Raw genomic sequence first — 14,516 nt, 5'->3', positions numbered from 1 at the left:
ATGTAAAAATGATTTCCTGTACACAGATTACACTTGTGAATCAGTTTTATTTTATAATACTTTTATGTTCCTATTTATATACTGTATGTGTTCAAAAAGGGGAAAAAGTTGTAAAACTTCTTAAGACCATTGTTATAATGAAGACAAATACACGTTATTTATTTTGACTCAGAAATAAAAACAGAGCATAAAAGTCCTACCTAAGCCAAACAGGACTTTGTGTTTTAACAACTGGTTGTTTTAAGTATTTTTCTGTTTTCTGTATGTTTGTGTCATACTTATGTATTTACATAAGCAGCTTGCTTTAACTTTTAATTACATTAATAAATGACTTGTATTATAATAGAGATATGTTTGAAAGTTATGGCACATATTCATACTTATACATTTTTGCTTTTAATCTCTTCTTTGTTCTTTGTTGTTGTTTGTTTTAAAATAAGCTAACATCGTGCAATGCTAGCACTTCTTAAATGTTGTAATTATCCAGCATAGCTGTGATAGGATCTGTATGCTAATGTCAACCCACTTACATAAGTGACAAGCACATTGTATTTATCACAAGACCATTGAACTACCCTTTGTCCTTAAATCTGATATTATTACAATGCTAATGAGTGTTTTAGCATGCTAACATGTGCTTTAGCCTATAGGCTAAACAAAGTACAGCTGTGGTTGATGAGTATGTCACTAGTTTGGTAATACAATAAAGTACTAGATACATTTAAAAAGTTACCTCCAGATGGTGCTAAATGAAAAGTCAGGCAACAGTTGTTAATATGATTCATTCTCTAATACCTATTATTGTCTGGAAAAATGTTGTTCTGTTCTGTCAACTAGGCTAGAAGCTGAATAGAGCTATTAGTTTTAAATCAAGCAAACAGGGTCCATCCTCAAGGGGACAATGAATGGTTTGTTTTTGTAGTGCCAATCTGATATTTGCTGAGATATTTCAGTAGAGACCAAATCCCAGACCTAGCCTATACCTACTGACTAACATCCAAAGAGCCACACAGCTAGCATTGCACAAAAACTGCTAACACGACAGACTAGAGGTAAAACAATTACACTTTTATTTGAAAATCCACTCCCTCAGTCAAAGTGACATCACATAATACTTATTAGGTAAACATTAAGCATGTGTGCATTGTAAACCTGCGCCTGGCTTAACCTCATTAACCTCGATCAGCGACCTGATGATTCAGACATGAGGGCAGTAAATAAATATCTCCTCTTGTTTTCTCCTCTTTGGTATTAACTTGCACATATGCATGCAAACAAACATACACACTTACACATACACATTCTGCACAAACAGTACATTCTAGTCTTCGATAAGTTATGTCTATATTGCAGAAGTACTCAAACCAAACGGTTAGAATATTAAGGCCTTAGGTAACAAATTTGACATAATCTGCAGGTTAATTTCTGGAAACATGTTTGACTCTGTGAGAGAAAACAGATAATATCAATAATTTAATCTTTATATCTGAAAACTAACTCTGTGAGAAATAAGTTTGGGACACATTATATATTAGACAGTGAGATATCACTCCACGGCTTCAACATAGTTCGCAGGGTAGAAGCCCTCCTTTCCCCCGGTGAGGACTCCTCGACACCAACCCTGGTCGTCCTCCTCCTCCACCTTCAGGAACACTTCACCTGAGATGATATTTAAAGAATAAACACAATCAGAGAAAATTAAAGTCTGGTGAAATGCAACATCTTGTGGCTGTCATTCAGCATATCAAAACCAAGTTTGACGAGAGTTTGTGCACTTTGACTTTAAAGTTTTCATCAAATCTTAGAGATTGTCATTTGTCCCCTCCTTTTTATTTGTCACTAATATAATGGTTTGACAAGATTGACCAAGTAAGATCAAAACTTCCCTGCAAAATTGTGTAGATGTTGTTCCTGATTAAACCACTAGAGACCTTTTCTAAATAAAACCTATACTATCATGTATACTGTCATGCACTTTGACTATCAGGTTGGATTCGATCAGTTTTATAACTACACGAGAAAGTCAGTTTATGTCTTTCATTCAATTATATCTCCCGGGACAATTTTAGTTGATCTTCTTGTCTTCGCAGGATGTGAATCATTTTTCCAACCACAGTGCTTTTGTTGTTGAATTTTAATTTTAATTTCACTTTTGACGCACCACCCTTTGATAAAAAACAAAAACAAACAACCAAACAGCGAGACAAAAACGTAACAATTTTGAATTATCTTTGATACTGGTGCAAATTCAGATGATTTGGTGAAACAAGCTTTAATACTCAAACTTCTAAACCAAGAAAACATCAGCAAATTGTCTACCATTACTTCAGATTAATACAATTTTGAAACCAGAACATTTCCGTCTTCCAGCACAGATTCCATCATTGTAATAGTTTGAAAGTCTTCCCTGTTGAAGCTCACACACTGACCAAACGCACAACTTTCTTTGAACATCAAAGTGTGGTCACATCAGATTGGATGTGTTACCTGCTTTAAAGGACAGCTCATCTCCCTCCTCTCCCACGTAGTCGTACAGCGCTCGCACCTTCACGCCCCCGATCATCACACTAACAGGAGGAAACATGGATATCTGATCAGAATAACAAACTCCTTTTTTTTTTTGAAATTAGTAATCATTAAGTGGATAACTCACGGTCGGCTCTCTTTTCTCCTCTGCTCTCTCTTCTTTCTATTTAGCTTTTTCACAGGTGGGACCCATTCCTGGTGGAAGAGAAACACATTTTTAGTTCTTAATGTTTGTTAAGTTCTTTCTTATCTTTCTTCTGATAAGAGTTAGACCTATTTGTGTATCTAAATAGATTTTTTTTTTTATTGTATTAATGAATTTCCTCAAAGCAGTGGGGTGACGCTCGGTCACATATATACCTCAATCTTGGGCCAGTCAGTGGGCATGCCGGGCCCGTGGTTGTTCTTCCACCATTTAGCGTCATCCTGGTCACTGATGGACATCAGAGTTTGGTGCAGCTCGCTGTACACAGCCTTCACACTGACACAAGGACACACAGCTGCTTTGTTATTATAAGAAAACACTGCTCTCTGCCCTCATTTATAAAAAGCTGATTTCAAAACACTGGAAGAACAAAGAGGCCCCTTCTCTTCATACTTGGAAAGAATTGATGAGATATTATTTGACTGTAGAAAAGGTTTTATGTGAAGATTACAACAAGGTTAAACAATCCAATGTCGTATGGAAGTGTATCAAAGAAGCATTATAAAATCTATGAAACAATCTGTGACATGGCTGGCAGGAGGGGGGGGAAGGCAGTAGAGAAAGGACGTGTGTGGGTGTGTGTGTGTGTGTGTGTGTGTGTGTGTGTGTGTGTGTGTGTGTGTGTGTGTGTGTGTGTGTGTGTGTGTGTGTGTGTGTGTAATAATGTGGTAGAGGGTGGGGGGTGGGATGCGAGGAACGAGATTTGTGTGACATGAATGAATGGGACATTAATGTACATGTTTCTATATTTATTTAATTATATATATATATTTTTTGTGTGTTGGATATAAAGGTCAATATCTCATGTGATCCTGATTTCACTCTTGAAAAGTGTAAACTAAGTTAAATGTTATGGTATTATTTTGGTTGGTACAAACTTGTAAGTATGACTGATGGAAAGCATGAAAGTAATACAAATAATTATATATATATAAAAAACCCACTGCTCTCTGCATTTTGATAATAAAGTGGCTAATACTGAAATGGTTCAAATGTATTAAGGTACTATTATTGTTCAGAAGTTATCACCTTAATCACACATGCAATACAATCAGCTGTATTGCACTACAAAGATCTGCAGTTTATGAACGCACTTAACCTCTGAATAAAGAAGCTGGATTCTGTTAATGTAATGTGGCAACCTTGTTTACCACTACACTCTGGATGCTAATGCTCAGTCGCCATCTTTGTTTTCACTCAGTTGCTGATGAGCCTGAGAACTGAAGTGTCTTCAGCATCATTGGTATGGTTGACTTAGGATCTGTCCATCACAAACAAGAGTGGTCCTACCTTTTTATAATCTGATTTTTTTTGGTTTAAAGTCTTGTTTTGACCTTCAGGGCCACCATACATACAGGACACAGTGTTCTGCCAGTTGTAATCTTTGATAGTTGTATTTGCCTGTTTGCCTTTGTGTTTCTTCCAGCTCATTCTTAAAAATAGATTTAACTCTCCATTGAGGCATTAACCTGGTTGAATAAAGGATTTTTTTTTTTACTTTGACCTCTCAGATACACACATTGTATGTACACCAAGTCATCTGACGTCTGCTCACCTCTCGTTGTTGGTGACATCAAGATGTCTGTGAATGGAGAGGAAGGCCTGCTTTAAGAAGCTGATCCTCTTCCTCTCCTCCTCCTGTGACTGTTCAAAGATGGCTTCCATCTCCTCCATATAGCGGGGAGTGTATGACGTCACATCCTCCAGAAGTTTCTCATAGTGCTCTCTACACTGAAACAACAACAACAGTTTTATGATAAAACAGAGCCTAACATTGTGCATGTTTAATTAAGGGAAGATTTCAAAGGTATAAATCATATTGGGCTCTTTTAGTGTTCCCATGCTGTGCTCAATAAACACTGAGCGTAGTAACAATAACACTTCTCCGTACAAGGACATGCTTGGAGCAGAAATTTAAGGCGGGGATTTTGTGTCTAAAGCAGATAAATATCACCACATCCAGCAGGACAAACAAACTCTCTGAAAGTACTTTAGACTTTAGACTTCAGACTTTATTGTCCCCGAGGGTAAATTATTTTTCACAGCACCGTTACTGTCCAACAGACAAGTCCCACAAAAGAACATTCATACACAGAAAAACAGAGAATAACACAAACAAACAGAGTTAGACAACAGTTAAAAGTTCCCACTCTGGCCTGTTCAGCGAGGCCTTTTGTTCAGGACCGTTATTACAGCGGGGATCAGGCTCCTCCCGAGGCGAGCCTTTCTGCACCTTAGTGCTCTATACCTCCGTCCTGAGGGGAGTGGGGCGAGGTGAGTGTTCAGTGGATGTGTGATGTCCTGTTCTATTGAGGTTGCAATGCGTGTGATGGCCCTGTTTTTTATATCATGTTTTATTCCAAGGCTTGTTGTTAATAAGAGACTGTGGATTTAAATGTGCTGTGGATTAAGTTGTTACTGAACATGTGAGTGTGCGCATCCTTCCTCACCTTTTCTTTCTCCTCTGTGGTCCTCTCTCTGGCATCTGTGAATTTCTGCTTCTTCTCCGGACTCATCTCAGAGTTTTCATTTGCTTGTTTCTCTTTGTCGAGTGTCGTAGCCTCCCTCTGACAGGACTTGTGATATGCAACACGGGCCTTCTCCAGCTGTTGAATACACATCCACACACATCACTAGTATACGTCGAAAGGAAAAGTTTGACATCACATGTCAAACTCTAAAGCTGTTTTCACACATGGTCGCCAGAAGAAGTGTCATCAGAGAACGAGTGGAACAGAACATACCGGTGAGCAGACAATACTACGAAGCCTCTTTATTATGAGCACAACATGCACTATTTGCATGGCTTGAACTTTAAGAGAGAAGAGGTAAATATAAGCTAATGAGTTTTCAGGTGCATGTTACAGTTTCCATCAGTAAGACAATTTGGCAATTGCTGAATTTTTCCAATTCCATTTGCTGATGCAGACTCAATTTCATTTCAAAGCTGCACAACAAAGCAAGTTGACGCTGAGAAGAATCTAGGCTAACTACTTGTTTCTTATTGCATGACTACTGTTATAACTTTGAGCAGAAACATGAATCTAAATGACAGCTGACCTTCAGGAGCTTTTTGGACCAGGGTTTCTGGGCCCGTGAGAAACTTGAGTTGTTGTCGTGGCTCTCTCTGAACCCACAGAAGATCCTCTTTGGGAAGGTCTCCTTTTGCCAGGTCTTCACCCGCTCCCCTTCCTCTGCGACGAGCGACTGGGAGATGGACGAGTGGAGGTTGGACAGGCGCTCGGTGGAGGTGAAGAAACACTGCCACGCCTTCATGAGGGAGCCGTATAGCGGCCCTGGAAGAGAAGAAGAAGAAAGTGAGGGGGGGGGGGGGGGGGCAGAGGTGAGTCACCAACAGAGAAGTAATGACCATCATTTGTCTGTTGGAGTGTTCAAACAAACACAGATGTGTTTAATTTTTAATCAATATGAATTCAATTACCGGTAAACTTTTTCTTGAGTGATTTGTTAACTTGTTGTGTTAACTTGATGAGAGCTGACATGATGAAAAAGGGAATTCATGTTTTCAGAAAGGACTCATACTCACGAGAATCGATGATAGACTTCCACTTGCCGCTCCACTGACTGAGCTGCTGGGCGTACTGTTTCTCCACCCTCGCTCTCTCCATGAAGCACGCCACGATGTCGTTGCAGGCCTGGTAGGACTGCTCCGTCCGGGTTACCGTGCGACTGTAATTCCCCGGCTGGGAGGAGAGGAAGATGACGCATTAAGAACAGGGTTAGTTGCAGATTTCCAAAGCACTGTTTTGGAGGTGTCCTTCAGCTGTTGGTGTTTCCGATATTTTTTTTTTCCTCACCATCCAGAAGCTCTTTTTCTTGGCATCCTCAGGGGGCTCTTTGGGAAGGCTGGCCATGACTGTGAAGGTGTCTGCCTCAGAAGGCGAGAGATTGCTGTTTGTGTTGTACAAGAGAGTTGCTCGACTGGTTACAAAGCATAGTGAGCAGGGAGAGACAGATTTTTATTGGCAGACAGGTGCAACTGACTATCAGACAACAGGTTGGACATGTACACCATGTAACGTGCAGAGCCAATTAACTGCCTGATAGGAAACAAATAGCAATGAAACTTTGCTTTGTTAGAGTGTTGTTGCTGAGATAATTGCCATAACAACTTGGACCAGTCCTGACGAGGTGTGATTTACAGTGTACAGATGCATCCATAGCCGCGTGCGTGTGAGTAAGGGGAGCGTGGTTGCAGTGGCAGACTGAAATTCACAGGGGTGGGGATCTGCCAGCAGGAATAGAACAGCTGCTCAGGCATTCTTCCTGTTGCCTTCCCAAAATAAACAGCAGGGAAAGGTCATCTTTCCCCCTTTGCTCTGACTAATACAAGGCCCATTAGAACCAACTGTCTCCCTCTGCGACTCCATTCAGAGATCAGGACCACAAAAGGAGTGGATTTACGATCCGTAGAGCTAAAAGGAATGCAGGATTTAGAAGTAAGAAACCACAAAGATAACAGGGTTTTTTTTTTTCACATAAAGCAAAGCATAAGTACATTAGCAGGTGAGGACAGATTGAACAAAAGGAGGGGACACATGCACAAACATGCAAAAAAACACAGTCATATTTGGGCCTATTTGTGTCTGAGTAACACGCTGACACATTGCTGGCTGAGTAATGTGAAAGTGACTAACCACACCTCGTCACAAGACTGAGCATGACACAGAGGAGTGTTATTCCCTCAGCTGCCTGGTTGTGTTATTTTCACTTTAAATAAAGCTCCTTTAAAGTGCAAACATTTCCTCAACGTGCCGTAGGAAAAGCAGCTCGTCCTCAGGTTTTATCTTTAAGGAAGTATTTGTTTGATTTCAATGCCCCCCCAAAAAATCTCCATCCACAAGCAAGCAAGAAACAGAAAAAAAGTGGCAACCAAGCAGCCATGCCTAGGAGAAACCCCACACTTACATTTGTCTCTGAGTGACCAGTGATTGCTCAAGTGACCACTTGTTACTGTAGTTGAAGGGCTTGCTGAGGGTTTCTCTCCATTTCTGTGTCGGTCGCCCCCTCTCTCAGTGTGCCTCTCCTCCTCTAACACATGCTCCTCTCCCTCTACTCTCTCACTGACCCAATTTTCCCTTAGCACTTAAAGTTACACACACACACACACACACACACACACACACACACACACACACACACACACACTAACAGTTGTTGTTGATATGAAAGTGGGCGTGAGACACAGAGACAAAAAAACTAATGGAATCAGAGCGTTCGCATGGTAATCATTTGGCTGCTAATTGGCTTCAGGGCAAACAAAGAAGGAGGAAGGCTTACCTTGTTTCTCTCCTCCTCCGTCAGCTGTTGTGGTGCACTGGATGAACTTCTTTTTCTCCTACATTAACCCCATCTTTTGCTTCTTTAACTCACCAGCTTCCTCTCTTTTAGGCTTCTACCCCTCTTTGACTTTCTCTCCACTCTGCTGTCAGAAACAAACAGCTGGAAGAATCCCCCCCTCCCTCCCTCTCTCTCCCTCCCCTCCCTCCCTGTCTCTCTCTCAATATGGTGCTAATGAGATGCTGAACCTTCATTTTGACAGTTTGCTGGTTACAGAACAGTGTCAGTGTGGCACAGAGTCATGTGAGCTTATTAGTGAGAGAGTGTGACAGCAAAAAGGGGAGGGGGGTCCCGTGAACTACAATTAGCCCCCTTGCCCCCTTTGTGACCTGTCATTCTGTGTGTGGTCAGGCCTGGAAAGAAACAGCAGCATGTTATGTTCACCCACACACTGTTTACTTACTCTTCTGGAGATAAAAGGAGAACGTCCACAGTTGCAGTTTTGTTATTTCTGCCACCATCTTGTTTTTATCTCTCAGTCTTTTTGGGATGAATGCTGTTTGTAGATCGAGTTTGCAAACTCATTCTAACAGCGAGAGCCAGTGTATCTCAAACACCACTTTCACCACCCACCATGCAAGTCATTTGTACTTTTATATTTTCAGGTTTGATTCAGAGGCTTCACATCAAAGAGAACATGTTTTCTATAAGGTTCTATTTATGTGCATTTTACACATCTTACATAGAAACGGAGAATGTGTAGTGCTTTTAGCCTATAAATGTTTTAATATCATATTTTGTTTCTGTCTCCTTTCAGGGAACAGCAGAAGTAAATTAGTTAATAGCTAACTGTGGTATTTACAAGTTATTATCTAACTTGTGTTGTGCGCACAAGATATTAGGTTACGGAGCCCCTGAAGTCCCAAAAAGTAAAAAAACAATATAATTATCTTGCGCACAAGATATATATATATTTTTTAAATGTTTCGGACTTCAGGGGCTCCGTAGGTTTTGAAATAAAGTTTGAGTGTTATCATTCAATCACATCTAAGTGGGCATTGGCTGCATTAAGAAATTCTAACATCCTCTGTAATTGGTTGTGCGCACCAAACACTAAGCTAATGGTGCTCCATTGTTCCCCGTTCTTCCTGCATTTTTTAAATCTTGTATTCTGATTTTATTGATGATAGTTTAGTTGGTGATTGTATTCTAGAGGTGTCATCATTACTAAAACACTAGAAAGTGTTTTGACATAAAGCTTATCCTTAATTGCACAAAACACTCATAAATACAGAAAAAGTATGTTCATAGATTCTGCTCCAGCTGTAGTGAACAGCCACACCGTTAAACACAGTAGCAGTACTTAAGCTGTAATGTGTGTGTATATGTGTGCATGTGAGTCTGTGTGTGTGTGTGTGTGTGTGTGTGTCTGTGTGTGAAGATGTGTCGCTTTACCTGCACTGTTAATCACTTTTCTTAACTATTACATGTTTATGGTTTTAGTAATGAAATGTAATGATTATTTAACTGACATGTTTTACGACGAATTAATGTATTTTGTTATTTTGCTACTGCATCAGAGCTCTGTGACGTCCAAGACAAATCTCCCATCTTAATCTTAATGCATTGAGGTACTCCCGTAAATTTTTTGGGGGGAATTACTTTTTACAAAAACAGAGAGTTCCAAAACCTGGCCGATATGTCTACATGCAACAGAACCCTGAAGTCTTTAGGAGTATTGCAGGAACGTATACAGACTTCTAGAAACCAAGATCTGGGCTTATCCAGATTCTGAAAGCAGGATATCATGTTGCAAAATCAAGATTATCACCGGGATACTAGAGTGCATGTTAAAATCATTCAGAAATGTTAGACAGCACTCTTGACCACTATAATCAAAACGCTATTAGAATTAATGCTTTTAAAGAAGTTCATAAACTCTGTTCTGTTGTTTTTTTTCTCCCTTGGAAGTTGTATTGTACTGAGAGAAGAAAAAGTCAGACTTTTGTTTTTGCCCAGGGAGAAGAAACTCTCTAACTAAACTACAAGCAGATTCCAGCTAGAGGAATACAAAGACGAAACAACCTGGACTATTGGCACAAACTTTTAAAAAGTGTTATGTTAACAATTTTCCACCATGAACCCTAAACCCACCATCATGCTAGCGAACAATGTCACATTCATCTCCTTCCAAGTTGTTTCTCATTGTTTTCTTGCCTTACAGGCGTCTTTTGGGTTTCCTGCATGAACGCAGCCGCCGCTTGCTTTGAATTAAGCCGTCTCATCTGCTCCCTCCCTGCGAGCACTTCTCTGTTGTCCTATTAGCTCACGGGCCTGATGGGAAAAATAATTCTGGACCTGAAAACAACGTTGTGTTCAAGCACCACGGGGCTGAAACAAGTTGCTGCCAAATGACTCAATTCAAACACAGCATGTTTGATTGGATCATTATGAGAATCTGTCGGAGGAGAGGAGAGAATCACGACAGGGACAAAGTTTTATTTGAGCATTTATTTCAACACCTTAATTGTATCTCTATCATATAGTTTATCAGTATATATTGTAATTTATTTCAAAGCAAAACTTTATATATGTATATATTTATATATATACCTTTTATCTCTGCATACTTACTCTCATACTGTAAATAGTCATATTCATTATGCATTTCACTAGACCTAAAATACTCTTTTAAATGATAAGATGTAATGCTTTCTACACTACTGCTCAGTCCTTTCACTTCTCACAACAGCTCAGCATGAGAATACAGAGTGATAATCTCAAACTCACACAGAGAAATCAGGTATTAACTGACGACTGTGGGCTTCACCGGGGTCACCACACAGCCAGCAGTATAGAAAGCATTTACAGAAAAAAACAAGGCTTAAAAGAAGATTTGTCTACACTGTTTGGAAGACAGAGATTCTTAAAGATGTTTACATACTTAATATTATCTTTATTATACTATGTTTTCTTGTTATCATTTTGAAGTCATCATTACATATAGATCTCTAAATGATGTGTTTTTACCTCACAGTTGATTTCACTGAAGGGAATGGCTAAACTAGCCCAGGGCTCTCATGTTTCCCTCCATTAAACATCTACAGAATTAACTTCATCAATCTGACAAAGGGACGTGGAAAGTGGGTATTTCTTTTGAAAAGTTCACATGTGAAACGAGGGGAAAACATTTGGGATTGTCAGCTATAGTGAGAAGAAAAACAATGTTTGTCTGAACATTGTAAAAATATGAATTTTTGGAGAAAGGCATCATAAAGAGAAAGGTGTAGGTCAGGGAAAGCATTTTGCCACCGACGCAGGCTGACTAACATTTGCGCACAGAATCAGACACACAGACTCACAGAGGCTGAAAGGCTGAGGAGGTCAGGCAGACAGAGAAGCAGTAAAAAGCCCTTTTTGATCACCTGCTGTGTGAGAGAGAGCGGTCGACGTTATGGCATCAAAGAGGATAGAAAAACAAATCCTCTGACCTGTGCTATGGCCATCAACAACACAAGAGTCGGAGAAGAGTTGATCTGCAGTTTGAAATGACACCCGAACCCTTTTCATGTCTTCTCCTTTTAACAATAATTATAAAGATAATTTCACAACATTTGTACGTCCTCATTATGCACAACTTGAACTCAACAATTATGAATACCCTGAACAGTTTGAAATGAATGATTGTGATGAGCACATATTTCAAAACAAATGGCTCTACTTCTGGTGAATCTGTTTAACAAGTCAGCAAACATACAAAGCTTATTGGGGCATCTTTTAGGGAAAATATGGCAATTACGGTATATAAAAAGAATACTATTATTGTCCATCTTTTTCAAACAAACCTCTCTCTCTCTTATAAACCCACTTTGGCTACTGTGCTCACTGCCTTCCGATGCTCTGGTCTGCTTAAAGCTACAAAACTGATGTTAGGATGTGACTCGTGTGTTTTCTGGCTCAGACGCAACCAGGAACATTTCATGAGAATTAACCATATCAGTAGAACTTTCTCAACTTTTCCTGTGAACTCGTCTCAGTGCTGCCTGGCAGCAGATGGTGTGAGAATCCATCTGTCGATGTGTGTGTATGTGTGTTTGTCTGTTACAGCACAAAACGGTGTGTTTTAATTAAATGCCTGTCCATCAAAAGTTTCAAAGAATATCTCCAGTTGAAGAGTGTCATTTTCATAGGATCCCTAATTCTTTACCAAAGTCATTTGACACATTGCACATCGACGTCTCTACATGTATAGCAAAATTTCAAGAAAAGGACTCCCACCAAACATCAAGCATTCTGTCCTTTCAACACAACCTGCTGATGTCCAGTGTTCTTCTTTTGCACATCTTCTGTTAATGTTCCTCTTTATCCCGCCTGTTTCTCTCCATGTTTTCATCTCTGACTCACCCGGTCTCCCTCTCAGTCTGTGTCTCCGGGAGAAGCAGAGACATGCAAAGGAGAGGAGAGCCGCCTGGGGAGAGAGGGAGGGCAAATGAAGGAATAAGAATGAAGTAAATTATGGGGGAGGATAAGAGGTCGGTAAAGAGGAGAAGATGGAGATGAGATGGAATAACTTATCAAATTATAGACATCTATTGAAAAGGGGGATCCATCCAAGCATACTTGTATGGAAGGAATGAGACACTTTGACTTTCCTTCATCATCCCAGCTTCCCTTTTGACCCCGTTGCTTCTATGTGTTCCAGAGTCTATCAGCCCTCCCTCACCTGTCTGTGAGTTTCTTTAGTGCCCTCTCGATGTTCATTCGATGACCCACACGTGTCACTCCCAGGTCCAAGAAGTCGTCCTTGGTGAGCGAAGGCAGATGTGACCCGTCTATCTCATTGTCCATAAAGCGCTCCCTGTGTTCACCCAGGTTCAGGTAGGCCAGCCAGTCGGCCACGTCGTACTTGGTCCAATAGGGTAAAGGCTTGACAGCGAAAGGTTTGGCTGGGGGGGGAGGGGTAAGGTGTGGGTAGTTTAAGCAGGAAGGGCTTGGGGGCAGGTGCATGGGGGAGGAGACTCCAGAGAGAAAATGTGTGGGTGAGAGAGAGCGGGAGACAAGTAGAGGGTTTGGACTCTGCACTCCCGATGGGGAGAAGAGTGGGGGCGTTGAAGCTAAGTAGGGGTCTCCAAGAGGGAGGCCGGGAGAGGGAGGGGTGAGGGGCCCCGGGAATTCAAAGGGGTTGCTGTAGACAGGTGTAGTGGGAAGAATAGGGAGGGAGGAAGGTCTGGGAGGGGTGGGGCTCTGCTGTTCGGTGTTGTAGATAAGAGGACTGGGCGCTCTGCGGCGGGAGACTGAAGACCGCATTTCCTTCGTGGGGCTGCACTGGAAGTCGAAGGTCTGCCTGCGCATCTTGGATCGATGATGCTTCGGCGACGTCGGGTACGGGCAGAATGTCGGAGAATGAGGAGGGTGCGAGTGGACAGGGGAGGAAGGCATCTGTGGAGATGGGGAGCGGGTCCAGTTTTGCTGCACTGGGACGTGGGGCGAAGGGGAGACGGAAGGGGTGGCAGACAGGTTCGGTGTCAGGATCTGTCGATGCTGCGGAGAGGAGGTGGGTAACGGCGAGGTGGAACGGCCGGATGGAGGGCTGTGAAAGGCGTCTGTGTAGTCAGCAGAATACCTGAAAAAGACACAAACATTTTGTGTAAACTTTAGTCTAACTACAAGTTAATGTCAAAGTGACAGTAAGCAACATGAACATGCCAATGAAAAAACCCTTTGGCCTCTTCTGCTACCTCTGCTTAGCCCCGCCCACCAAACATGCACACCACATGTTGTCACTGCTGTTTCACTCAGCTAGTTATGACAGACTGAGAGGACAGAAACACTAACCATTTACACATTGACTCTGAAACCGCACCATACCAAACCTACACATCCATTAGATAATACTGTAATGGACAAGGCCTAAGGTGATGTCACCTATATGTTACTGCAGGGGGCTTTGAAATGCTGTCTCACCCTTACTTTCAGTCAACTTAACTACAAGCTGAGAGCTGGAGTTAGGCGGGTTTAAGCCTCTTGATAAACCGTTACACAACACCCACCTGTCGATCAGGTCAGTTACTGTACGTGTCTTGTTGTGAATAACGCTTATCCTTCATAAAATCTAAACAGATGGTTTCGAAAAAACATTAATCGTTTTATAGTGTGTGCCAATCAAGACATGAGTTTATCGGACCAATTTGGTATTTTTCAATCCAGGCTGTAAACATGTTAATTTCTGCTTTAAAAACTGTCTTTTTTGAATCAATCAATCAATCAATTTTTATTTGTATTGCGTCAACTCATAACAAGTGTTATCTCAAGACACTTTACAAAAAGCAGGTAAAAGACCTTACTCATTGCTATGTTACAAAGATCCGGCCTATCCATCATGAGGACTTTAGCAAAGCATCAAAAGTTACAGTGGTAAGAAAAAACTGTCTTATTAAAAGGCAGAAATCTTCGGCCGGATCCCCGGCTCATGATGAAACAGACT

At 41.1% G+C, this 14,516-nt stretch overlaps 2 protein-coding genes across 6 annotated transcripts in view; both read right to left on the bottom strand.

Annotated features, from left to right (window-relative positions):
- Positions 1 to 1,047: 1,047 nt before the first annotated feature.
- Positions 1,048 to 8,169, bottom strand: LOC132955324 (protein kinase C and casein kinase substrate in neurons protein 2-like). 5 transcript variants are annotated; one of them, XM_061028127.1, is made up of 11 exons: positions 8,033 to 8,168; positions 7,661 to 7,837; positions 6,550 to 6,673; positions 6,279 to 6,435; positions 5,792 to 6,027; positions 5,182 to 5,337; positions 4,287 to 4,462; positions 2,887 to 3,007; positions 2,654 to 2,721; positions 2,488 to 2,567; positions 1,048 to 1,659 (listed from the first exon to the last, which is right to left on the bottom strand). In XM_061028127.1, the coding sequence occupies exons 3-11, from the start codon at positions 6,604 to 6,606 to the stop codon at positions 1,547 to 1,549; spliced, it is 1,164 nt and encodes a 387-aa protein (XP_060884110.1). In that variant the 5' UTR covers positions 6,607 to 6,673; positions 7,661 to 7,837; positions 8,033 to 8,168; the 3' UTR covers positions 1,048 to 1,546. The 5 variants fall into 5 exon arrangements, with proteins under 5 accessions (XP_060884110.1, XP_060884112.1, XP_060884114.1 ...); XM_061028129.1 differs by lacking the exon at positions 7,661 to 7,837 and having other exon boundaries at positions 8,033 to 8,169; XM_061028131.1 differs by lacking the exon at positions 8,033 to 8,168 and having other exon boundaries at positions 6,550 to 6,620; positions 7,661 to 7,826.
- Positions 8,170 to 10,528: 2,359 nt separating this feature from the next.
- The window catches only part of LOC132955126 (SH3 and multiple ankyrin repeat domains protein 1-like), a 54,367-nt gene continuing 50,379 nt past the window's right edge, over positions 10,529 to 14,516 (bottom strand). The window contains exons 26-27 of the mRNA XM_061027814.1: positions 12,756 to 13,655; positions 10,529 to 12,500 (exon numbers count right to left, since the gene is read on the bottom strand). Of these exons, the coding sequence (XP_060883797.1) occupies positions 12,449 to 12,500; positions 12,756 to 13,655 (952 nt within the window). The 3' untranslated portion in view covers positions 10,529 to 12,448. The remainder of the gene's footprint in view (positions 12,501 to 12,755; positions 13,656 to 14,516) is intronic.

This window comes from Labrus mixtus, chromosome 21 (genome assembly GCF_963584025.1).
Source record: "Labrus mixtus chromosome 21, fLabMix1.1, whole genome shotgun sequence".
In the NCBI taxonomy this organism is placed as follows: Eukaryota; Metazoa; Chordata; class Actinopteri; order Labriformes; family Labridae; genus Labrus; species Labrus mixtus.
Note: the sequence above shows the minus strand (reverse complement) of the source record. Positions and strands in the feature narration are given on the sequence as shown.

What these genes read in the sequence shown, in the direction of transcription:
- LOC132955324 (XM_061028129.1), bottom strand. Translation starts at nt 6,606, where the DNA reads ATGGCCAGCCTTCCCAAAGAGCCCCCTGAGGATGCCAAGAAAAAGAGC. An exon ending in GGTCCAAAAAGCTCCTGAAG is followed by an intron (nt 5,338 to 5,791) that starts GTCAGCTGTCAT and finishes TGTATTCAACAG; the next exon opens with CTGGAGAAGGCCCGTGTTGC. An exon ending in AGGAGAAAAGAGAGCCGACC is followed by an intron (nt 2,568 to 2,653) that starts GTGAGTTATCCA and finishes TCCTCCTGTTAG; the next exon opens with TGTGATGATCGGGGGCGTGA.